At 41.0% G+C, this 24149-nt stretch overlaps 1 protein-coding gene across 1 annotated transcript in view; it reads left to right on the top strand.

Annotated features, from left to right (window-relative positions):
- Positions 1 to 24149, top strand: part of FER1L6 (fer-1 like family member 6) — a 103335-nt gene that overhangs the window by 62227 nt on the left and 16959 nt on the right. Inside the window, exons 17-33 of the mRNA XM_009471068.2 lie at positions 8 to 98; positions 881 to 1000; positions 2129 to 2281; positions 3626 to 3812; positions 4394 to 4518; positions 6479 to 6613; positions 7163 to 7312; positions 11233 to 11343; positions 13558 to 13719; positions 14846 to 15029; positions 15229 to 15413; positions 16974 to 17096; positions 17229 to 17268; positions 19032 to 19147; positions 20249 to 20380; positions 21417 to 21542; positions 22582 to 22709. Coding sequence (XP_009469343.2) covers positions 8 to 98; positions 881 to 1000; positions 2129 to 2281; positions 3626 to 3812; positions 4394 to 4518; positions 6479 to 6613; positions 7163 to 7312; positions 11233 to 11343; positions 13558 to 13719; positions 14846 to 15029; positions 15229 to 15413; positions 16974 to 17096; positions 17229 to 17268; positions 19032 to 19147; positions 20249 to 20380; positions 21417 to 21542; positions 22582 to 22709 — 2268 coding nt within the window. The remainder of the gene's footprint in view (positions 1 to 7; positions 99 to 880; positions 1001 to 2128; positions 2282 to 3625; positions 3813 to 4393; positions 4519 to 6478; positions 6614 to 7162; positions 7313 to 11232; positions 11344 to 13557; positions 13720 to 14845; positions 15030 to 15228; positions 15414 to 16973; positions 17097 to 17228; positions 17269 to 19031; positions 19148 to 20248; positions 20381 to 21416; positions 21543 to 22581; positions 22710 to 24149) is intronic.

Genomic DNA, 24149 nt, shown 5'->3' with positions numbered 1-24149 from the left:
GTCCTAGGGCCTTCATTACCATTGCTGAAAAGAAACCCAAAGGGTTGAACTACACTGCTTTGGACAAAAAGAGACTCATGCTGTTCAAGCAAGAACTGGTATGTGTTTTTTCCTTTAAGCATTGATGCAATGATGTTAACTGAAAGCACACTGGTTGTATAAATTTTAATTTATATTTGATTTCATCATACTGGAATGCTTTGTAATTAATATGAGTATAGTATCCAAGAGCATTTTTTTAATAAACCCCGCTGTTCTTAGTACAGAGTTGTAAGATACCCTAAAATAACTTAGAACATGTTTTTAAATATAAATGCGACATATATATAATAATGAGTTGATTTTTCTTTTCCACGCATCTTAAAATGGGATGATGCTGAGTTCAGTGGAAAAACACCAAATTAACACTGCTGTTAGGCATTTAATTACTGTGGTGGGGCTGAACTTCAAGACTAGTAAAGTCTGGCATTTGATATTCCTGCACCTAGTCACCTCCTCCAGGGAACCAGTGAGAAGAAACCAAACTTGGTGGAGGTCGTCTGAATGTTTATTAGCTTTATTTATTGTTTATAGCACAGAATTTGGTTGGGACTTCTGTCAGGACTGAGGCCTGATAATTCTAGGTGCTAATCACATGTCTCTCAGGACTTCCATACATGCGGTATACATACAAAGAGAAAATGGGGGACATCCACATTTTATGTTATTCAGCTCCAAAGAGTTGATCACTTTCTGTTGTGACAAAGAAGGTAATTGCTACCTTGAACCAAGTGTCTCCATCTTCTCTTTTCAACTTGAATCGAAGACTTTTCTCCTTCTGTGTCCAGTTCAAATTACTTGATAATGCATAAAAAATACATATTGTCTTTCCTGACTGCAGGAAACAATGTCCAGTGATGCCAAGGGAATTGTTCAGCAGCAGAAAAAGAAGATGCCACTGGATGAAATGATGCGTGAGACTCAGAGCTTTATAGATAAAATTCGATTCTTGGTTGATGAGGTAATCCACACAGAAGTTCAGATAAATTTAAAATCCAGAGCTTGACTTTGATTTTCGTAATCCCATGTGAATAATAACTCCTGACCTGGTAATCCAAAGAGTTCTGCTTTGGATATCTGGACCTAATTCTGTTTTGCATTAAATGTAGCTGTTAACAGGCTGGTATAGGAAACACTGGGATATGTGGTATGGGGAGGATGAGGTACGGAGAGTCTTTTTTTTTTCTTTTTTTTTTTTTTTTTTAAATACGATCCTCCCATATGTGTCTTAGTGGTTTGGAGACAGCCTGCTTTCTGATCTGAATTCATGTCTCCACTTGTATGGACTGGTATGAGCTCAGGGGTCTCTATACTATACTTCACTGTGCAGACACTGCTTAGACATACTATTAAGCCTGAGAATAACAGCAGAACAGCCATATTCGGTCAGACCAAAATCCAGCCAGTGGAGTGCTGTCTTTCTGAGACCTCTCTGTGCTAGCAAACTAAACAGGGCCATGGTTATTCCCTGGCTCAGAGAGCAAGTGGCACAGCCTGGCATGGTTTGCATCCTATGCCCAAATTCTCTTCCTTCCCAAAACAGAGTGACCTTGCTCACAGTGCCTCCTGGGAACAGCCCCGGGGCTGGTCTTTGCTTTGAACCACCCTCAGGCTTTCCTTGGGAAAACGTTATTTGGGGCAGGGCAAGGCCATGGCATGGCGCATCCTCACAAGCAGAATAGATGATCGTGTGCCAGTGCTTGAGTTTGGCCCTGGTCCTTTTTGGTCTGCTGGTATACATGAAGTTGATGGTATTTCCATGCTATCTACTTTCAGCTTATGCAGTCTGTGGGTAAGTTATTTCCTGAGACAGAGTTGTACCCAGATTTTTAGTTTTAGTTTCTCCTGAAATGATTTATAGAGTGGGTGCTCCTTAGTTACTCTGCAAGGCTCTTTACATTCAGCTGTGCTTAGGAATGGAGGTTTGGACTGCAAAACATGAAGACTCTTTTATTCCGGGTGCACATCTGGCACTCCACAGGAGACATGAGGGAATCAGCTATTGGTAGAGAGAGTTTTAACAAAAAATAATGGTGGTGGCTCATAGAAAGAATTCAGTTTTAGTTCAATATTCCTTGTCATTTAACAGCCACAGAATACAGTGCCTGATGTGTTTATCTGGATGCTCAGCAGCAACAAGAGAATTGCATATGCAAGAATCCCAGCAAAAAACATACTCTATTCCCCATCAAAAGAGCAGAGAGGCAAGGACTGTGGGAAGATTAAAACCCATTTCCTGAAAGTAAGTCCGGGGCGCTCTGCAAACACAAGTAATGCCTGCGGAGGATTCGGTATTCAGATTTCTTCCAGGGACTGTATTTTACAGGCTCATCTTTGTAATATACTAAAAATGTGTACACTTTTATATCCACCATCTACTAATGTTTACTACTTATATTTATGCTTATCCTTTTTTAAGCACTGTATCATTGCCAGGCTTTTGGTGTCTGTGTAATTAATTCTCTCACTTGTTATGGCAAGTTTATAGCATTGTTTATCTGTAGCTATATACATAAACAGATAGAAGAGGTACAACCAATTTGGTGGCAAAGACGTCAAAATGCAGCGCATGAAAATCTGGGAGGAGACTGGTAAGAGGTCAGCATGCAGCAACACACATAGCAAGGAAACCTAGGTTTTCAGAGGTAATACAGCAATTATTTATGCTTGCTATTTAAAATGTGCCTAGGTTCGTGCAATATATGTCCAAAATATTGTTATGGGATTATTCATCTTGAACGAAAGTCTTAGTGGATATACTCCTAGAAAGGCAGTGTGACTGGTAATACCTAGCAGTGGAATGTTATGCAATGTAATTGTTACTATGGCCAGCAAGAAAAGCCCAAACACGAGACAATAGTAACTTTATATAATGTCTTTTTAGTGGTTTTTCACCTGGAGCTGCTGGGAGCACTCCCATAAAGCACAACTAAAGAGCAGATAGAAATATCTAAGCTCTTGATAGTTGCCATAGGTACTTGTTAAGCTCCGTACCATTTGCCTGCACGAACCAAAAAAATACCAGTTAACTCTCCAGCCCCTTCGTTATCAAGAATTACCTTAAGAACAGATAATACTAAGTACTGAGCTAAGCAGAGCTAGATGAAGTGGGAGGGGAGAGGAAGGAAATAGTAGCATTGTTTGTCAAGACTAATAACTTTTTATACTGGAATATGTTTTATGACCTACCTAGTGGGGTAATATTTTTAGTAATACACAGGACTAACTATTGGAGACCAGAAAAACTGCATGAAATATAAAATGGGCTGAAGTCTGGGAAAAGTAAGGTACCAGCCAGCACTGATACGCTTGCAGCTATTAGCTAGTCTGCACAAACCTCTGCATATTAGCCAGTACACCATTTATGTAGACTTTCAACCAATCAAATTACTCATTTCTTCCCTAAGAATCACAGAATTTCCTTGTGCTAAATGGGTCTCAGGGCCACTCACTGTGGAGAAATGCCATTTTTCAGTATATCAACTCACTGAATGCTCCTTTATTTCACATTGTCTTTGTCGGACTCAGCATACAGCCATCTCTCTTTCTTGAGTTTGTTGGTGATGGGTGGATTTTTTTTCTTCAGTTACCAGGCAAGCGCCCGCTGGGCTGGACTGTGCAGGCAAAGGTGGACATCTACCTATGGCTTGGACCTGCCAGCTTTGCCCATAACATCATGGAGAATTTACCCATAGGATATGAGACTGAAATACCATCCAACACCAGCTCAGGGCACAGCGTGGTGCCCTCACCTGCCTGCTTGCTGTATAAAAGTAAGGCACTGTTTCTTCTCCATATTAGTAATTAAGAGGGCTTGTAAGAAGCACATGGCCCCAAAAACCCTAATTCAGAGGGCTGCAAAACCTCTGTTTAGAACAACTGTTCTAATATGATCACGGCTTAGCATCTTTTGATCAGAAAAGGCTGGTTTCATTGCCAAGTCATCAGTCCTGCCACTGACATTTTGCAGATGTCAGGGAGAGAAAGGACCTGTCCTCTTGCAATTTCTGTTCCCTGTCCCATGGGTCTGTCTCCTCATAACAAGGAAGCATCTTTCAGTTCTCCTAATGAAGCTACTGTGTTGAACACCTAGTAGATAAAGCAGTGATGGGAGATAAAAACTGTCAGTTAACAACCTTGCAGTAGAGACTTACATCAGACATTGATTTCAAGTGAATACAGAAGTCTTACACAACTTCTGAGTGTCTCAGGTGTTTCATCAGTTAGACAGTGCTAGCAACAGTTCCTCTTGTCAGATCTTGGTTGGATGGCGGGTGGTGAATCTTCCCTTCGTACCTGTGTGCTGCATCATTTCCATGAAGCTGACATTACTCTTTTCTTTGTGATCATGTAGCTCCGCACTTCTTCCAGCTGAGAGCCCACATGTATCAGGCAAGGGGGCTCATTGCAGCTGACAGCACTGGACTTTCCGATCCTTTTGCAAAAGTTACTTTCACATCACGCTGCCAGACCACAAAGGTAAGTTCCAAAGTCTCTTTCAGTAAAAGAAAACACATTTTTTTTTCCCAATTAATCCACGAAAAGGAAAATTCTTGGTTTTGCAAAGAGTTACCTAGCAGGAAAAGTAAGATGCCTGCTCTTAAAGGGCAACTCCTGACAGTCTGCTGCAAGCAAGGCAAAAGTTTAGGTGTAACCCGCTACTCTAACATGAGGTGCAGTAGTACTAGTTTACTTTAACTCCTTCAGATGTCAGATTCTCTGGGGCTGCTGGGCCTCTGCAGCAAGTGAACTACCTTTCTCTATATCTTTTTCTATATGTTTTAAGTTTGGACTGTTGTCATTGCTTGGTATGAAGATGAACCCTCATGGTTCTCTTTTCCCATAGTCTATGCGTGCAATGATTGAGCAAAGAGTGAAGACCTTTATATGGCTTCTGCAGCCATGTGAGTGAGCGCAGCTCTTTGCGGTGGAATTCGGCGAAGCACACTGGTGGTTTTAGAGTGGCAAAGTTGAAATGAGCTGAAAACAGAGAGGTGTGAGACTTTCTGCATCACTTAAATGCTGCAAAAATGTGCCCATAGGGAGTGGTTTCACATCTCCCTCAGGCATCTCCAGGGGACAAATGGTCTCCTGTAGACATTTGATGGAGCCTCTAAAGAGAAGGGGGAACTTCTACAGAGCTCCAGCGAGAAGGGTTGAAGTACAGCCCTGGTAAATGAGCAGGATGATGGTCTCTCACAGAACATGAGGACTGACTTTCAGAGGTCCTGAGACCTCTACAACTACCCTGGAGTTAAAATGGGACTGGGAGTTCTGAAACCTGTGCCACAAGCAGAATTTGCTGGGCCAAACATGGTCTTGCTTCAGAAAAAGTATTTAACCACTCCATCCAACCCCTCCCCAGGAAAACTCCAAGAAGACTGTTTTAATTTAACTAATTCTAACATTCCTCTGACACCTTCTTTTCTTAGGAAGCAAGTTCTGTAGCATGTGCCTAAGGGAGTGGGAAGCAAAAACCCTTCTCTGCTCTAAGTCATAGGTGACGGTGCTGCTTTTGCCTCAAGGATATAAATTGATTTTTTCCTGTAATGTGATCATAACTTCTAATAAAAGTTGGTGAATGAAGCCAATGAAGTTAGTGTTTAGAGGCACCAGATTCAGGAAAGTAGAATTTGGCCCAGGAAAAATAGCATTTTATAGGCACAGAAGTGTTAAGTTTATTCACTGCCTGAATAAAATATTGCAGCCAATAACTTGCATGCTTTTAGAAGACTGTTAGCCAAGTGCCAATAAACTGTAGTCAAGAGCCTTATTTCCATTTGAAAGAACGATAGCAGGTTATGAGTCATTTTGCAGTTGGCATATTTTTCCTCTTTAAATGTTATCTTTGTTAAATGTATTTCCTGCTGAGACACTTAAAACATTGTCTATGATGAAATGCCATAAACATCCACATAAGCCAAATTAAAACAAATTAAAAATTGTTGATTTATTATGAGTGATTAATTAAATTACATTTTTCTTCTTTTTTTCTTTTTTAAAGTGTAAATACTTCAGTGTCATTACACTGAAGTAAAAACAAGATTGAAAAAATGTACCCTGGAGAAGTGAAAACTGGCCTCAGTGTAGGGCAAAAGCTTTGTTTTAATAGCATCGGGCATGCGCCTGCCTTCCTAAACCAACAGCTTTCCTCTAAATTTAATACTGATCTTTGTCTACAAAGACTGGTGGTCATATATTGATATGCCCTTGAGGGGTCTGTGGGGCAAACAGGGAAATGAAGACACCAGAGATACTGGCCTCAAAGTGAAAGAATCATATTCTTCTGGCTGGGAATAGCTGCTGAAAAATGCGGTGTCTCAGACAAGGAATTGTTCAGGCTGTGGGAAAGGACGTCACCAGCAGATCAGCACATCCTGCTGAAGGACTCCCAACCAACCAGTTCATAGCTCATTAAACATTTCCTCTCTTTCATTAGATCATTTCTCAGACGTTATCCCCCACCTGGAACCAGATGCTGCTTTTCAACAGCATTGTGCTTCATGGCGACAGAGAGGAGATTGCTCAGTTCCCACCGGAGATCGTCATCGAGCTGTACGATGACGATGCAGTGGTAAACTCGAGATCCTTCTTAATAAAACCCTGGGCTCTTACATCTTACTGCCAGTGTGAAAACAAAGCTATGTCACTGAATAGGCATTAAATGGATGACCTTGCTGAATGGAACTCAGTGTTTTGCAGTTTGACATCTGAAAACAGCCCTGAGACTCACTTTATGTCCTTGCAAAGCTGTGGCCTTGTTTTTTCCCAAGTGAACCTTGCTCCTGAAGACTGGCTTGGAGAAATCAGAAGCATCTTGTCCCCACCTCCCTTCCACACAAGTGTAAATATTGTGTCTAAGTCTGGAGAGACATGGATTTCTCTCTGACCATGCAAACTCTGACACAGTCTCACTGGTTGAATGTAGAGCTCAGAAACTTTGGATGGTTTGAAGAAGTACTAAATACTCAACTCCTTCATTTTCATAGCTGTCTTGCATTTTACTTTGTTGTTTACTTCAGGAGAAGTTTTTTTTCACAAACACTAAACTCTATGTCATCTTGGCTCCTGTGACAGCTGTGAAATTCAAATGCATTTGACACCTATCTTCTCCTTTATTTAGGGTAAAGCAGAATATATTGGGTCTACAGTGGCTGCCCCTGTGGTGAGACTTGCTGATCAAAACTATGAACCACCTAAGCTTTCTTACCACCCAGTGTATTGTGGAAATCTTTCAGGAGGAGACCTTCTTGCTACATTTGAGCTTCTGGAGGTAAACTAGACTTTCTGGACCATTACACTTTTATACCCTTGGCTCACAAAAGCAGCCGTGGCATCAAGGCCCATCACCCTCTTGAATTAGTGGGAATTGCAACTGGAGCAGGATCATTCTGCTGTTGGACCTCATAGTCCCCATGCAACCTCTGTCACTGCCTCCACCCTGCCAGGGGAACAGGGGCCACTGCCCATGCATACACCACTGCCAGCCCCTTGCATGCTCTGAGCCTCATTTGCCCATTACTTGCCCTGCCCAAAATTAGGCTCTGGCCTGAGAAACAACTGTGAAAATCCCACTGCCATTGCAAGGAGTTGCTCTTTGGAGTAGCACATGGCCCTGACTTTAGCAGCCCCAAAGCTCTCAGTACTACTTTCCCTCTTAGTAAAAGGGAGCGGTGAATAATAAGGATTGGATTAGGGAGACTAAGGTTTCAGATACCCCCAACATATTAAGAGAAATGTTACGCTGGTTTCCCACTGCAAGACAAAAGGCAAATTCAGCATACCTCTGGGGCTAGCCCAGCGGATGTGTCGGTGGGGTGTATTGTGCCTGGGATTTCAAGGAATTTCAGTGGAATTTGCAGAGCCACCAGTTAGAGGAAACCTCTCTGCTGAAAACCTGCAGCAGTTTATTCTGAAATCTGAAATAAGAAAAATGTGGAACTCTGTGACACGTTTTGGAGATATTCCCAGGATAAAACAGGCTTTTAAGCATGATGGGCTAATTATGTTCTTGGTAAGAGCCAGAAATATGACATCACGTGGAGCATTTCCTCATTAAGGTGAGTACCCAGGGACAGAGTCTAGTACCTTAGCTATAATTTTCCCACTTTTTTCATGAAATCCACTTTTTGGTGAACAAAGGGAACATTGTATTTTGTTTTGCCATCTTTTGGGACAAAGGAAGCAGCACTTCTTCGGGGATATATCCAAATATACCCCTAAGACTTCTCTAGAGAGTTCACAAGAACTTTAAGTAAAGACCCTACAGTCCTTATTTTCATGCTCTGTATTACTCCTGTCAGTGCCAACACTCTAGAGTGTCTCACATGGCAGATGATAGCAATATGGACATTAAATAAATTTTCAGGAAAAGATATATATAAACATCTGCGAGGCTTCAAAGCACTCCCAGAGCTGATGTGCTGGTGGCTCCTTCCAACATCAGGGGCTTCCTGATGATGCTCTGCGTGAGGATGGAAACAAAAATCTCTCATTACTGATTTATGCTCATTCTGAGCCCATAACCTTTCCTATGACATACTGTGCTTGATAACTCTGATCTGCAGGTACCATTTGGTTCAGCTGAAGAAGTGTTGTATAAGAAGTGAATGCTCCTTTCTCAAAATGAATGCTGTCATGCTGCGTCTTGCTGGAGGGATAAAATTATTCTTATAACTAAGCATCCTGGCATTTAGAAAAATAGTAGACTGAAAAAATACAGACTAATCTTGATTTTGCTCAAAGTGGGCTCACGATTTACTGAGGGTTTGTTTTTTTTTTTTTAATCAAAAGAGCAAAATCCCCTTGAAAACACACTTAGTGGTTAATTATTTCCTCTACTGTCATTTGAGTGCTATATCATTCTTCACCTCTTGTTCTGTGCAGTTTCACTGTGGCCACGAAGCAAAATCCTTTCTGAGTTATACCAAGCTAATTTCACTGACATTAACAGAGTTTCACTGTGTAATACAGAAGCACTCTCAAACAAGTGATTGTTAGATCTTGGAAAACTGGGGACCTTCCTTGCAATATATTGGAGAATTGTTCAGTTAACTGCAATGCTTAAAAAGAACAAAAGTGAAGATCCAGGAAATCTTGATTTGATATCAGTATTAGGTTTTGCAGTCCTGGAGTGCAGTTTAATAAAACTGTTTACGAGGCAGTTCCGTCCTCAAATGTGAGATCTTGGCAGCCTTCCTCTCCTGAGCCATGTCCTTTGGAACTAATCCCTTCTCACAGCTGTAAGAGGAGACACAAATAGCTATGTATGTCCTAGTTTAAAAAAAAATTAAAATAGATGGTGCAGTTTAGAAATTACATATGCGTAAGTCACTGTATCATGCAGATTAATATATTTTTCTTGATCACCTATCATCAGTACCCAAGTCAGATAATGCAATGACAGTGGGTACCCCGAGACGTGAACGGTGTGCAGGGACATGACATCTGGTATGTGATGTGGTTCAGGTGGTCTTTGCCTCTTGTTTTATTTAAAGTACCAATTAATCTATTATGGGGTAAACTTTTGGAGCGTTTAATGTCCGTTAATATAGAGTTGGAAGCTCTGAATATAATTAAAGCTAAACAAACAGGTGGATTTCTAGACAGGCAGTTATTGTTCACAAAGTTGTGTGTTTCTGTTTGGCTTTTTAAACAGCATCACAGAGGTGGCTGATAGAAACCAGATACATTGGAGAACAACAAAACTAGACCTAGATCTCTGGCCTCAAGTTCCATGAAATCTATTAAATGAATTGTTTTGGATTTTTACTGATAAGAAGCAGTAAACTTATGCATGTGAATTATTGCTGTTAATTATGTGAATACTCACATATGCTGCAGGTGCTATGCTAGAAGATACGTTTTCCACCCATCTCCTCCTTCACCTACGAGGTACCAGGGAACACATCCTTTCTCCCTTATGCTAATTAAACTCCCACACAACTGGGCATAGCTGCAGATAACAGACAGATGGCCTAGTTAAAAGAAGCAGACAGCTTCAACTTCACATGTCCTTTGAGAACTGTATCTCAGCTGCTTCACCTTTCAACAGTGACAAGTTAGCTTAGGAACGGTGAAGCACTCCAGAAGTTGTGTTTCATTTTCCCCGAAGCCATACGTACAGTACACTTTATGTACCATACTTCGTGTGAAAGCCGAGGAGAGCTCTGTCTGTAGGTTGTTAGCTCACCCATGAAACCTGTGTTCCCACTGTTCTCTGCTATCACAACTTGAGCTTCTGGTAGGACTGATCATCAGGTCCTGGCTTCAGCTGTTTCATGTAGAAATTTGCTATATTGGGCCAGGCTTCAGATCTGCCCTGCATGAACTGAGAAGGTCATAAATACACTGTTGAAAATTAGGAAGGGATTGGGAAATGAAGCCAGGGAGCTTTCCCACAGAAGGTGAACCAAACAGGCAGCAGAGCCTGGAGCACAGCAAGAGGCAAAGAGATGGTCAAGCCTCAGAGCTGCGGTGGAGTGTGCTCTCCTCCCACCCACCTGGCATGGGGCAGTCGTGTACGCCCAAATAAGCTCCTGAATGTGGGGCAGGCTTACTTGCAATCACACACAAAGAACGTAAGCGCTGCCTGCCGCAAGATTTTAGTAGTTGCACAGAGAAGACCCAGCCCTAACTCTGGAGATGCAATTTGCAAAATTACAAATGCTGACAGCATGCAATGATGCAGGACCACTATTCCATAGTGGCTGAAGAGCGTTATGTCTGTCTGGAAAATGTGCGGTTTAGGGGATGTGTACTGTCTGTTCACCAGCCTTTTTTAACTAAAATCAGATCTAGAATTTTCCTGTGAAAATCTTCTAAGCAATTTTGCACAGGATTTTCATTAAATCGAATTACCATGCCTTCCATTTTTAATAAATGGAATTACCATGCTTCAGTACACGCATGTCTTTAGGGCAGGCTATGTCCTGCTAGGACAAAGGAGACATTTTTTAGAAAGGTACATAAACCCAATCTATTGAATACTCTTCCTGCCAAGTGTTTTAGCATCACAGCATGACAGATGGCAATTCAGGTCACACTCCTCTCACAGCACAACCTCTCTGCTCTGCAACAGGTCTTGTAAAACTGCACTAAATTGGTGTGTTCTATGTACCATTCACAGATACTTTTGATACTGGTTTTATTCTTCAAAAAAACAACCTAGGTTTTGACTGCTTAATTTTTCAGATTCCTGAGTCAGATCCAGACAGACTTCCCCCACTGGATCCACCAGATGTTGGCCAGATTTACCCAGTCCCAGCTAACATCCGACCTGTTTTAAGCAAGTACAGAGTGGAGGTGAGTTATTTCCATCTCCAGATCTCATCTCCCTTTATTCTCTTACTGAACTCTAACAGTAAGGGATGATGATTTTAAAATCCTGTAATCATGTAAAATAGCATATGGATACCAAAATAGACGTGGTAAGCTCAGATCAGATCGATTCTCAGAGGCTGGGCACGTGAGGCAGTGCTTCCACCTGCGGCCAGCAAAGGCTACGTCTCAGTCCTGACCTGCTGGGAAGGGATTGCTCCTGTGGCAGAGCGTGGCTGGTGGACTTGAGCTCTGTGCAGCCCAGGGAAGTGTCTGCAGGAGATGGAGAACTTCCCCTTGCAGCTGACCTCACTGGAGGTGAAGTTCTACATCAGTCACTTCCCAGGCTTTTTCTGGGTCCCAGACTTCAGCCAAGCGATGTGACCTGCCTGTGTACAAAAGTTTGCAACTTCTCTCCCGTCCTCTCTTGCACCTGTGAGCAGTCAGCTCCCATTTGGGCCCAAAGTCCCCTTATGTTAGAAAGCAGGCAAATGTGGCAGCTTTTCATGTCAGTGTAATGCCTAGATGCTGCCCAGCCTCACCACTCCCTGTCGCTCATCCTGCAGCCTTCACACCAGCTGCTTATTTGCCCATTTAGCTGTGCCAAGTCAGACCCTGCTTGCATAACCTGGTGGCCCTTCCCCAGAAATACTTGTTTGGGAGCCCAGAAGCAGTTCCAGCTTTGCCTTCAAAGATCAAGCAACTGAGCTGCTGAAAAGGAGAGAACAATTGTTAGCTCTGCTGTATCATTTAATTAAACTCTTGTTCTCTGTACATAGAAAAGAGTTTTTGTTAGCAGTATTTTTTTTTACACCAAACCCTTCAAGGCAAATAAGCCCATGAGCTACTCTACTGATGCGAGCGGGCCAACTTAAATCCTTAAACTTAAGTGTTCCTCTAAGTATTGTGCTATGAAGGCCTTCCCACTGCCTCTGCAGTACGATTGCTTTGTGCTGCTTGTCCATTTTCTATTTTACACTGCTGTGACATCCATCCCAACCAGCTCTAAGGCACCCAGCTTAGAAGCATCCTCACTGTAGGCTTCTTGTTTGGGCAGCTGAGCAGAGCAGCAATCCTTCCAGAGTGATTCAGATCTTAAGTAGATTAAATTATGTTTTCGAAGTGCATCTCTGTCTCCTTTGCTTCTGGAGGGAGCCCAGGACAACTCCACTCCTAAGTCTGATACCTTGGGCGCCTTAAAATCAGGGAAATCGCATCCAGATCCAGACAGTTAAATTGCTACAACAACAGGTTTATAGTTGAAGTGCATGTATACATAGTGAAATATGAACTCTGGAGGGTATCCAGCAAGGAAACAACACAGAATGAATATAACACAACTATTTTTGTTAAGACATTGTAAACTGTATTTCACACTGGTGGAAAAGGCCATGGAGCCATTGTAACTACAGAAGTGTGCCCCAATTTTAACCAGGAACCTCCGGCAACAGAGCAGGATCTTGCTGATCTTCACACCCCTCCAGTGTCCCCTTGCCACTCCCTGACTCACATAAATCCCCAGCCCTGCCAGCGGTCAAGTTGTCCACAAAGCTCCCCATGCTCCCTTTTGGTTTCAGTCTTCATTTCAGGTTCATGAGACTTGCGGCTTCTCTCACCAATGGTAACGTAACCATCTCTTGTTGCCCCAACCCTCTCCTTCAGGGCCCCCCAGTGTGTGCTGTATAGTCTCATTTTTCCTGCAGACTCCTGTTTTACAGACCCATTCTCCTTCTTGTCCTCCAGACCAGGAGCACGCTCCTTTGAAGGAAAATTGCTTGGAGACTTCCCACCATCCATTGCAGACCTGAGGGCTAGCTCAGCTGGCAAACCTCTGTGAATCACCTCTGCTTGTATGGGATTTGTTTGCTCCTTCAACAGCTCTGACACTTTAAACAAACCGAGCCCCTGCTATTCAGATGAATAGTCCCCTTGCCCTGCTGAAAAGACAACACTTGCAAACGTGATTATTACGGCTTCCTGTTGGCAATAACTCCTTGATAATAATTGGATGTTATTAATTGCTTTAACTTCCACCATAATCCTGATGGTTATTGGATATCAGATTTAAGTTGTTTGGGTTTTTTTTTTCTGGTAGTCCTGCATTCCCAAAGGGATACGAGGTGATGGGATCCCAGTAGTAGCTTCCCCCAGACTGAGGGGTCTCTGCAGGCTACTGACGCTTCTCTCTGCCCACCACAGGTCCTGTTCTGGGGTGTTCGAGAGCTGAAGAAAGTCCAGCTCCTCTCTGTAGATCGCCCCCAGGTTCTCATCGAATGTGCGGGGAAAGGAGTGAAATCCTCTGTCATCCAGAGCTACAAGAAAAATCCCAATTTCAGTGGCCTTGCAGACTGGTTTGAAGTGGTGCGTACAGCATGCTGCTCCTTGCCTGTCTGTTCTCTGGTTAGGCAAGGTGTTAATTACTAATTTCCTTCCTTTCTTGTCAAATAATTTCCTCTGTGTCTTGATTAAATACTAAGAGACACCAGTTCTTATGCAAAAGCTACTGATTTGAAGATGCTTTAAAAGAATTTTGCTACAAATGTATGGTAAAAGAAGATGATGTTCCTCATGTTATATCCCAAGTAGGCTTACGGAAAGGCAAGGAAATATGTTGCAATCAGATTTTTACTGATAAGTTGTATCTTTTTCCTCCTCCTTTCCCTTTTTGCAGGGTAGTGCTCAGTTTCCTTTATTTTCTTTCAATTCTTTTAATTTTCCTTTGTGTGTTACTGGGCTATTATGGGGATTGATAATTTCTGGCTCATGAGCTCTGGACCTTTTCATATTGTAACACTAGCTGTTATGAAATTTAATTATCGCCTGTTGGCTGGGTTATAGGAGCTGGTACTTTCAGTGGACAAAGGTCAGCATCAGAAAAAAATAATCTGATTTGCTCTAGTTGCTAGCATCGAGAGAGTTTATTTGTAAGACAAAAGGATCTCAAAACACTAACCTGTATACTGAAGTACAATTGCTAGAGTATTTTTAGCTTCCATTGTATGTCACATGTCCAAAGAGCTGTTTTCCCTTTTGCAATTCATTCTATAAAGCATGTAACCACCCAGTGTCCACATGTTATGGTTGGGCAAACTGAGGCAGAGAGGGTTAATAGCCTTCAACAAACCAGCAGTGGCATTAAAAGACTCACAACTTCCAAAACAGTATTCATTCATTCTGAATGTTCCTGATTCTCTCAGTTTATTCTAACAAGAGATGCTTGTATATGACAGCATGGGACTCAACTCAGTAGCACAGTCCATATGGTCCATGCTGTATTCTTAAGGACAAGGCTTTCTCCAGACTTTGCAGAAAACTGTGAACAGAACTATATTTCCTATGCCGTATGCATTTTGTATTTTGAGTATATTAATAGCTGAGGAGGGGAAGGGAGGGAAGAGTAAAAGCCTCATTGCTGTGCACGACATATTCTGTACGTGTTCTATATTTTCTAGCAATTCTCATACTGCTGTTTGTCCTCCTCCGCTAGGAGCTGCCTGAAAATGAACTCTTGCATCCACCACTAAGCATCTGCGTGGTCGACTGGAGAGCCTTTGGGAGGAGTACTCTTGTTGGAACGCACACCATCAATTGCCTTAAACAATTCCTATGTAAGACCCAGTTGGGTCCTCAAGCTACACCAAACAGACTAGACATTGTAGAAATTGAGAAAGGTAAATGTCCAATCCTAACCCCAAATAAAAAGACAAAGGACCGACTCAGAGGTCTAACACTAGGCACGGACTTGGAAGATACGCTTTATTGTGTTGAACGGAGGGTCAAACCCATATTGATATGATCATTTGATGATCACCAATGTGATGATAACATTTCTGATAAAATCCTACCTAACTTGCAAAGTTTCAATTTCAGCTTCACCTGAGTCATCCCAACCTGCTGAGTTATCCCAGGAAGAACCATTTTTAGCTGATCACATCTATGCCGAGGTGGAGCAGGGTAAATGTAGAGTGGTAGAGACAGACGCAAATCTCACATCAGTTCCTGCCTCTGAACCAGAGCGCTCTGCCTCTGAGCCAGGGAAAGACAGAAAACAGAAGGTGGGTATAGCTGAAGCTGCCAGCTAACTTTCTGTTGCAGTCTTGCAGACTTTAGCCCTTCCTTGTAAAATGGTAATCTCTTACTTATCTCAGGCTTAGAGGTTCTGGGTACTGATGTTAACACCCATGCTATCTTGCTGGTCCTTGAGAGAACTAGTTAGCAATGCGACTTTGACCCCACATAATTTCATTACTTCCATTAATATATACTTCCTTTCTTTCCTTTTGAGCTAGATGGTCTTCTCATGGGCAAACACTACTGGAGTATTAGGATTTTTGCTCTTCCTGGCCTTGAATGATCTACTTAATTGCAAAACTCTCACTGTGAATGACTGTTTCTGTGGCCATGGTGTTTAGGGAGGGATGAAAGCCCCCTTGTGTTAGATGCAGTACAAACGTGGAACAGTGAGTCTGTTTCCAAAAGATCTTATGGTCAAAGTATAAAACTGGTGTCAGTCTGTGGGTAGAAGCAGATAAAAAAATACAGGAAAACAAAGCAAATCTGGTCAGCATGGTGTTTACAGTACAGTATATGCTCTAGATTGTGCACATTATTTTTTGTTCAGATGCACACGCTCCTTTCTCTGTAGTTTCCCCTATCACAATCACTCTTTTATTAACAACAATAAAAGCAGAAATGCAGGACTGAGTTTCATTTCAGAAGCTGTTTCTGCAGCTACATAAAGCATCTTCCTTTAACCTTGGATGTTTCAGTGGTCAGATGTTTCCAGCATCCTTCATAATTAGGAGGTCAAAGAAACTGCAGGGATATCTTGTTCCCTAGATGTACGTGCCAGTCTGGATCTTTCATCTGGTACAGAACAATTTTAATGTACAACAGCGAAGTACAGTAAGAAAAGAGGTCTAGAGGGACACCTGTAATTTAACCATCTCCATCATATTAATTATCATTCCCACTTATCTATCTATCATTCCCAATTATCTATCTTTGCTCCGGCCTCCCCAGCCAAGCTGACAACTCTCTGCAAGGGTGTAGGATGAAACACTCTCTTTAACAAGGGCCAATCTTTAGGCAAGAATGAAGTTAGCAAGATTTGCCACATGAGCAGGTGGCCTTCAGTATCTGATTTCAGCTTTTTTTTGTGGGAAGAGAACAGCCAAATTGCAGCAACTATTGGGACTCTTTCTCCTTCCAAAAGGCAATGAAGTAGAAATGGGAGTTCTTAAAATACTTGCAGACTTAAGTGGAAGAAACCAATTTGTACCTGAATGTTTAGATCCCTTAAAACATCATTATCTATTTCTCTATGTAGATATCTATTCCTCTATGTAGCCTGTTGCCTGGGTTGCTCCTGTGGCAATGTCTCAAATGTTCAAAGTTTTGAGGTCATCAGTAGGTAATGTAGGGATAGCTTTAATAATATGATGATCTTGATGAAGTGTCTTGGAATGAAAGACAGAGACACTAATTCATATTGTAATTTATTTAGCTCTTGGAGGTTGAAATTTTCTTCATCTGTTCATGCTTGATGTCATGAGTCAGGTGATTAGTTTTAATCAGTTCTAGAGTTCAACAGTGTTTTCCCCATGCTTTGGTAGGATATGAAAAGATTAACCCAACGGTCAACAAAGAAGAGAAAAAGAACAATTGCAGAAGAATCAGCTGAAAATGTTATTGACTGGTGGTCAAAATACTATGCTTCTGTGCTCAAAATACAAAAGGTAAGTCACCCAGCATGCCCAAAACTCTCATGGATTGTTTAATGTTTTAAAAGTAGATTTACTGCTGAATGATTCCTTTTCTGTATTACATTCATAATGAGGAGCTTGTCCATCGTCTTTTTCTTTTGAAAGGCAAAAGGAATTCTTTCCAGTGAGGGAAAACCTGAAGACAGTAAGTAAATTATTTGCATTTTTCTATTATTTTGTACTACTATCACTTTACCATCAACAATTAATGTCTGGTAACAGAGTACTGCCAGCGTAAAGGATTCTTTCCTCTACAGCTGATCAGATGGTGGGTAGGTTAAAAATCCACAGGCAGTGTTGGGTTAACATGAGTTTCCTGTCATTCAAATCTCTTGCTCAAAGATTTGCAAAGTCGTAGTCCTAAACAATAGACGGTGGAGATTATCCTAATCTTAGATTGTAGTTGTAACAGGTTCAGAAAAAGAAGCTTCTCTCAATTCTGAATCCAATTCAGGATCAATGGTGTAGGAACAGCTTCTGCTACGAGTCTCCGTAGTCATGTGTGTTACTTCCATAGCTGAAAAGCTTTGTGTATAGCTCAGGTTCTAGTGGAAAAATTTTTGCAAAAGAACCTAAAAGAATTGGCCAGAAATAGGCTTGGTGTATGTGCATGTATATATGTATCCATACATGTATGCTCCATGGCTTAACAGGTCATCCCACAATCAAACAGAACTCTATAATTTATTTTTTTTTTTGACAAATGTGGCTGCTTGAGCAGACTGGGAAAGAAAACAAATGTTTACTGTTTACACAGAGCTGCTATAGCATGTTCCCATGCCAGAACTGACTGCACTTCACCAGTGATTGAGGTGATTTCTATTTTAAAGGAGGTGTTGAGATTGCTCTGGATGGAAGACACGACCTAAATGTCAGATGGTATCATTCTGGAAATAGCGGCTGACAGTGTTTCGGTGATCATCAGGGCTGCTGCGAGATGAGGCAGAGATCAGTTTCTGAGTGAAACTCACTTGTTCACATGGAGGAAATATTTAGATAGAAAATGTTCTACAAAGGTGTGATGTTCACTTACAATTAGAAATTTACTTGACGTTGTGACATCCACCCACATGCTTTTCAGGCAATTGTGGCATATTGGTTTTGACTATGACTTCAGATCTTGTAAATTATCTTCTGATAGTTTTTGTTACATATTTTCACCTATGATTATAAGCCTTATACATACAAGACAGAACTGATATAATAATACATATATATATATATATATTTCTGAATATTTAGTGATACCAAGCACACATGAACTACTCAAAAAAATGAAAGTAAATTGAACTCAAAATCCAGATTTCAGCCAAAGAACTGAACCATCTCAGTGTCATTTTTGAGGGGTCACCCTCTATTTGTTGGGAAGTCCCCTCTCCATGTTTGGAGTCTGGCTTGAGGCTGGTCAGAGACTTCCTCCCATTTCTCATACCACTGAGCTTTCCCAAGGTGAGATACACTCTATTTTGTGATGCCTTTGAACAGAGAAGGACTTGGATCACCTGAGATCTGAAGTACCAGTCAACCTAAATAATGGCTTCCAGTTTTAAATAAGCCTTAAATTTTATGTGAAAGCTGTTAAGATTTGTTAGTTTGCACCTGGGAGGAGTCAGAAAGGAAGGAAAAAGATTTTCTGGGAGATGGCCATCAGAGAAGGACTGATACAGGACACCATCACACTTGGTCCACCAAGCTCATCATGAAGACTGTTAGCCACAGAGGGGATAAAATGCCACCTCTCTGCTTGGAAGCAGTGGTGGGAAAAGAGAGGACCCTATGCTTGGCAGTAGAAGAATGAATAGAGAAGGAATGAGGGAGAATCTTCAAAATGTATTTTGCATCCTTCTCTGAAACGTTTGATGTGCTTTACTCACTGAAAACCTACATGATGTCATGAAATCTCTGCAGATAAGCAGAATTCTGACCACATTGCACTGATCATAGAAGAGGATCCAGACAAAAAGAAGAAGGATAAGACGTTGAAAAGGAAACAGAAAGACACTCCAAACCTAGCAACGCTACAGGTAAAAGAGAAGTAAGGCTGAGGCATAAGGCTGTTATTCACTGTCTCCCCAAAGCTGAGTTTAACAATACCCTCCTTACATTTATTTCAGACACTTTGAAATGAATAAACCACACAAAACGATAGTGACATGCACATCAGCACATGGGGCGCAGAGGAAACTGGGGTCTTGTAGGGTGGATGTGGCCCGCTTGGCTTTAGACCTTCAATTTACCAGTTTAGACACACCCAGAGAGACTTAAGTGAAAATTCAGTTTTGTCGGTCACCTATAAAACACTGAATTTGGAAATTCCAAATTCCATGTTGGAAATATTACAGCCTATTAAGAATGACTTAAAAAAGAATATAGAAAGCATTGCTTCAATTGCTAGTGCATCCTCCCTGATGGGGAGGTAATATTCAGCTCACATTAGATTTGGTTGGGTAACGACAGAAGGAATTCAAAGAAAACTATATGGGTTATGCAAAATGACTGGAGAGATGAGGAAGTTTTAAAAGATTAGGACTGCTTGGATTAGATTGTAGGTGAATAACAGGGAATTTGACACCACTGTTTCCATTTTTTAAGAGATGGCACTACTCTAGGCCCTTCTATTTCACACTGAATAACACTTCATAAATTACAGGGGGAGAGTGTTGAAAGAAAAAAACATCCTTTTAAAATTATTTGGCCTTTTTACATATCCTAAAGCTCTGTCCCCACAGCACTTTTTTAGAGTCCACTTTGCTCTCATGTTCTGACATATTAACATAACAGAATGGGTCAGTACATCAAAGGCACATTGCTGAGAGGAAACCAAAGCAAAGAGCAGCACATCCACACTGTGCTTATAAATGTTCATTCTGGCCCTTCTAGAGCCACTTCTACCTGCTGCATTAACGTGCTATTCCAGTAGTCGAGAAGGACTTTGCTTAAAGACAAAACTGCTCCTGTTTTAAGTGAGGAATTAACTTTTTTTCCTCAAGGATTTTTGCGAAACCTTGGTTTTATTAAAATCTGTATTTTGAGTCAAAATGGATTTCTAGTCATCCCGTAATAAAAAAGTTGCTATAAATATATTCACTGCACCACAAAAAATAAGCATTCTCCTATTTTCAAAGATTTATGAAGGAGACTTGGAGAGTGAATTTAATAACTTTGAGGACTGGGTGAAAACTTTCCAGCTCTTAAGAGGAAAATCTAATGATGAAGTTCATGCTGACTCTGAAGACAGAATAATAGGAAAATTTAAGGTGAGATTTAATGTTGATTAAATGGGTAATACTTTATAGACTTTATGTTTTCACACATATTTCAGCTATGCCAAAGATGAAAGAAAAAGACATTGACAGTCTGCTGTAAATAGTTATCTCTTTTATTGCATCTAGAGTCATATTTTCCCTTTCCCATTATCTAATAGATAAAAGCAGCATCCAGCACCAGGTGTTCACTCTTGTTTTGAAACAAGGAATTACAAAAATGTTTCAAATCACAGAAGGGGAAGAAGAGATATATTATGTAGTCCAGATTCTGCTAATGCAACTTTATTACCGCACTATCAGTTACAGCACCTTATATATAATATTCAGTAATTTAAATGGAGGCACTTACAGCTACTCCAGTTGAAAACAATTGCACAGCCTGATCCGGGGCACCATTAGGCAATCTGAAAATGTAGTTCAAAGCATGAATAATGTTAGTAGGATTTCAAGCACTTTGTAGTTTAGAGGAACTGATTAAACTCATTGATACCTCAATCAGTTTGCAGCACAAATTTCTGTTCAAATGACTTGCTAGTTACTCTCAGGCAGTATGAGCTACTCAGCAGCATGAGTCAATATTGATTTATATGAGTTGTACAGTGGCTGCAAAAATACAGTTGGATTCCAGTCACACTGTTGTGAAACTAACTCAGTGGAATTATTAATTTGCAAATATAGAGTTAAGGGCCAAATATTATATTTAGGATATCAATACTAAGAAAACTAGATTTAGAACACCTGCAGGTGTTAGTCCTTTAAATAATAAAATAGAGAGCTAAGAGCAACTACTTCTTGCAATCATCTAGATGTGATGATAGTACATTGTTATAGAACAAAGACATTTTAAAAGATGATGTTTAGTTCACTGAAGCCTTTATTCCCTTTGAGTGGTACCACAAAATATGTTGTGTATATATATGTGCTGCAGCACAGGCTGCATGAACGATGTTTTATTTGCATTCAGAGGACTGTTTTTGCATTGCACTTGATCTGTGTTTGAGAGAGATAAAAGACAGTGTATTACCAGGGCTCCTTCTGCATATACCCAAGTCCTGAGGATGGCAGCTTGCTGGATGGAGGGCAGCCCCGCATCCTGCAAGGGATACCACCAAACCACTCCGTCAAAGTCCTCATCAGGGTTTATATTGTGGCAGTAAGTAGACAGATGTTCTTTTAACCTTAAAATAACTTGGACATTTCTCTTCAACTCAGTTTACCTCCAATGTCTTTGCGGTGAAGCCTCTGAAAATCCTCATCCATGGCGTAGAATTTTTTTTGTCATATTTCAGACAATGTTTCATGTTGTGGAAATGGGTGTTCAGAATAGAAAATGTTACATATTCCTCATGATAAATCACAAGACTGGAGAATGACTTTACTTGTTCAGACTGAAAGGGCTAGAAACATAACTAACATAGTATGGACAACCTGTTCCAGCCACATTATGCAAATGCAGCCAGTTTTAATCAGTAGAGTTATTTCAAAATGACAGACATTTAAACAAAGCCTTCTTAGTAAGGGGAAAATGGGAGCCTATTTTTGAGTGCTGTGAATTGCATGTAATCAAAGCGGTAGGTGTTGTGAATAAGTTATGGGGTGGAGAAAGAGGTAGAAAAACAGAGGACAAGATGATGAGGGAGCACGATGTGAGAAGTGAAAGGGGTAGAAGGAGCTGGTATTTCAGAGAAATGAAAGAGTTGCAGGTGATCTAAGAGGGGAAGAATGGAATGCAAAGAGACAATGGCAAACAAAACAGAAGAGAGGAACAAGAAGAGGTTGCTTTATTTCCTGAATATAAAGACTTCCAAGCCATCTTGTAAATACAGTCTGAAGAGTTGTTTTGCACTGTTCAAGGGTCTGGACTGATATTTTTGGGAAACGTTTCCTGAACCTTACATGCACTTGTGCAGCCAGATTCTTCCTCAGTGTTGCCTCTCCTGCTCATCTCTTTTCTCCATCTTAGTTGTGGGACAGCACTTACATCTGCTCCACCTTTGCAAACTCTCTTCTCCTCCAGATCATCTTTTCCCAGTAGCCTGAAAAGCTAAATGCCAGATTTTATATTACACAAGGCAAGTAAAGCCCCTGCACTTCCAGAACATCCAGGACTGGGTAGGAACCCCACATTCCTGTGTCATGACCATGCTGCATTTAAGCAAGCTTCTTGAGGGTGCAGTCTTTCTTCCTAACAGGCGTTTAACCTCAGCCCAGCTGATCCAGATGGCAAATCAGATCCCTACATTGTGCTGAGACTGGGCAACACAGAAATTAAAGACAGGGAAAACTACATCCCCAAGCAGCTAAACCCAGTATTTGGAAGGTCAGTGATGGCTTATTTTCTAATTCAGGGGTGATTTCTGCTTTATCACTTGCCACCACTGTTGCTGTTACTATTACAAAGTGTTTGTTATATGGTGATTTCTGCCTGTTTGGATGTTTTGTAATTCTACTGGTTAAAATGTTGATTGAGAATTGGTGTCATCCTGTATGCTTACAAATTATTTCATTTTCATAGCAGTCAAAAGACATCACGGAATGCAATCCATGAGAGGTTTTGTAAAATGATGCATCAGAGGAAATGAGGCAACAAATGATCTTGTCTGTGCAAATTAATGGAATTGTTAACTTTAAACTGAAATAAATATCAGCACAGTAAGGTGTGATTTCACAATCTTTATTGTTATTTCAGGTTGAACAGAGTGTCAAATAAAGCTCGTAATTTTAGGACTAAGACCAAAAAACCTAGGTTTTTGAAGCCACACAGTCTTCTGAATGGGGGGAGCCAGGAGCAAGCTGCCAGTAAACATCAACTTTGTATTATCAATGCTTTATACTTATTTATATTGCTAATGCTAATAGCTGTGATTTTTTGCCAGTAAGTTTCCCTGGTTTAAGAAGGTTGAAAATGTTTTGAATTGGGATGGAGTTATTCTGTAAGAACTTAAGACAGAGAATCTATGCTATATTGGACTGAAAGCCCCCTAGTCCTGTCTGCAAAAGCAGATACTTAAAGAAAAAAGTGTAAAGAGAAAAGACAAGACCAGAGTGGTCCCTCCGTAGCATGCCATCTCAGTGTCTGTGATTTAAGCTCTTCCTTAGTAGAGGTTGCAACCGAACTACCATTACGATAAACTGTAAAGCATAGCCATTATAGATGCATATAGATGGAATGGGAAATTGCCACTGTGTGTGTTTTAGACAAGGTTAGGAATGGGCTGTTCATTTGGATAGTCTTTGCTGCTGCTGCCAGTGGCAACACTGGGGTGACTGGACCAGCAACTCCTTTGCAGCCGTAGCATCAGTCATGATAACCACCTCTCATCATCCTAGAAGCCCTGGTCAGCATGGCACCACCAACTTCTAGCAATCCCAGACCGTTCCCAAACCTCTCTCTCCTCCAAAAACTGCTCTGCTGTTGCTACAAAATTGACTTTGGTCACTTTGAGAAAAAGGACAAAACTCGTCCTTCAGGAGACAAAGCTCAGTTTTACCTGTGCTTTGGAGAAATCTGGAGCCAGTGTTGTGCTGATGAGGATGTCCTGTTTTCCACTAATTTGTCAAATCCCTTTTAAAATCACTTTTCTATTTTCAGCTCCCCTAAATATCTCAACGACAATGATTCCTGTCTCTGAAAAATACACTGAGTGAAAAGGGAATTCTGATCTTTGCTTTTTTGAGACTTGTTTAAAGCTTTTGCCTGATCATTTTGTTGGGTGCCCCCAGATTCCTATATCAATATTTAACCTGGAGCTTTTGAAAG

This window comes from Nipponia nippon, unplaced genomic scaffold (assembly GCF_047370975.1).
Source record: "Nipponia nippon isolate SJK-2023a ecotype South Korea unplaced genomic scaffold, ASM4737097v1 scaffold_1, whole genome shotgun sequence".
Classification (NCBI taxonomy): domain Eukaryota; kingdom Metazoa; phylum Chordata; class Aves; order Pelecaniformes; family Threskiornithidae; genus Nipponia; species Nipponia nippon.
This window is presented reverse-complemented; position numbering and strand designations above follow the sequence as displayed.